Genomic DNA, 1,612 nt, shown 5'->3' with positions numbered 1-1,612 from the left:
AAATTGGCTTAATCACCAAATTAGATTGAGATTAATCTTATTCTAATTTAGTTCGTTTTTAAGACCAGACTCATATTCCTCCCAAAAGATGCTTAAAAATTACAAAAATAAATCCAAATCGATGTTATTTCATTTATTTTATTCGATTTAGCTCGTTTTTGAGTGAATTTTTGTCAAAAAACAAAAAGAAAAAGAAAAATTAAGTTTCTCCACCTGTTTTTTCACGTTTTTGAGCTAAAATTTCATTTTTTTTACAACATTTTCAAGTCATGATTTTCAAATTTTGCAAAACCCAAATATTTCGCAAAATTAAAAAATCGTTTTGGGTCAAAAATAATGTCATTTTTGCATTTTTGGAATATTTAATTAAATTTTTAAATAAATAATAAGATAAACAAATAAATATAAATAAAAATAAATAAATAAGAACAAATATCTAGTTTTTTTCGAAAAATTTTGTCAAAAATTGATTAAAAATTGGAAAAAAATCGAAAAAGACAAAATTTGGCCGAAAATTGAGTTTTTTTTAACTTTTTCTCTCGTTTTCGAGAAATGTTGGAGTTTTTAAACAAACAAAAGCCCGAATAGGGTAAGAATTTTTTTAAATAATTTTTTGACCGTTTTTATAAATGACATGCAAGTTGCCAACCGAAAAAATTGAATAAAAAAACCAATTGTAATAATAATTGTTCTCAATTAATTACTTTAGTTTGTATAATTGTTAGCGTTTTTAACTAAATAAAAGTCCAAATAGAGTAACAATTTTTTTAAATAATTTTTTGCACGTTAATACAAATGACGTGCAGGTTGCCAACCCCAAAAAGAGAAACATAAATAAGCCAAAAAACCCTTTTAAAAATCAGAATTGCTTTTTAATACCTAAATGTATACAATTGTTGGCGTTTCGTGTCAATAAGGGGCTCAAATTTTGTAATTTTGAATTGTTTTGCCCCCCTCAAACCTCACCTGTCATTAGTGTCACTTTTGACACCTAACCTCCAAACTTACATAACACCCAATTTGTGTCAATTCCTCGCGTAAACCATGGGCAAAGCGTCGCAAACGGGGGGCGTCAAGCCCATGTCCATCGCCGGTCGCTTCACCAGCGAGCGTGAGCGTCTTTTAGGCATGACAGACGAAGAACGGGCTTTCCGTAAACAATGGCTCAAGGACCAAGAATTGGCCCCAAACGAGCCCCGACCGGTCCCTGAAATGTACAAAGCCACCTACAACCCCATCCGACGCGCCTACCGCTGGCCCTTGGACCAGTTAGCCAAAGTTTTGCTTCCAGTTTTGGGGGAAGAACGCACAAGGAACGTGAGATATGTCACTGGGAAGGCTTTTCTGGGGGTCATGACCCTATATTGGTTCACCTACTACTTCAAATACAATGCGAATGATTGGACGAGAGCTGGGGGGTGGAAAGTCTACAAATCGCGGGAGGCGGTGGTCGAGGGGGATCCCGGGTATCCCAAGTTGTCTGATAGGGTCAAGCCCTCGGATTACGCCTCAAGGGGGTTCAAGGATGTTAACTTAAACTTGTAAATCAATAAACATGTAGCGATTTTTAGTTAAATAAATTTGTATTTGAATTTGGCGGTTTTTTGTGTGT

The 1,612-nt window shown here is 34.7% G+C and overlaps 2 protein-coding genes across 5 annotated transcripts in view; one reads left to right on the top strand and one right to left on the bottom strand.

The window, feature by feature from the left end:
* LOC123013719 overlaps positions 1 to 1,612 on the bottom strand; it is a 196,451-nt gene that overhangs the window by 179,558 nt on the left and 15,281 nt on the right. The gene's annotated exons all lie outside the window — the stretch shown is intronic.
* LOC123013831 lies at positions 956 to 1,592 on the top strand. Its single transcript, XM_044412659.1, has one exon. It carries the CDS (start codon positions 1,045 to 1,047, stop codon positions 1,543 to 1,545), a length of 501 nt encoding a protein of 166 aa, XP_044268594.1. The 5' UTR covers positions 956 to 1,044; the 3' UTR covers positions 1,546 to 1,592.

The sequence above is a fragment of the Tribolium madens genome, unplaced genomic scaffold (assembly GCF_015345945.1).
Source record: "Tribolium madens isolate multiple individuals breed KSU strain unplaced genomic scaffold, Tmad_KSU_1.1 Scaffold_19;HRSCAF=116;Tcas5.2_LG9, whole genome shotgun sequence".
Taxonomy (NCBI): Eukaryota; Metazoa; Arthropoda; class Insecta; order Coleoptera; family Tenebrionidae; genus Tribolium; species Tribolium madens.
The sequence above is the reverse complement of the archived record's forward strand: the minus strand, read 5'-3'. Positions and strand labels throughout refer to the sequence as shown.

Coding starts and splice junctions, on each gene's coding strand:
- LOC123013831 (XM_044412659.1), top strand. CDS start 1,045: ATGGGCAAAGCGTCGCAAACGGGGGGCGTCAAGCCCATGTCCATCGCC.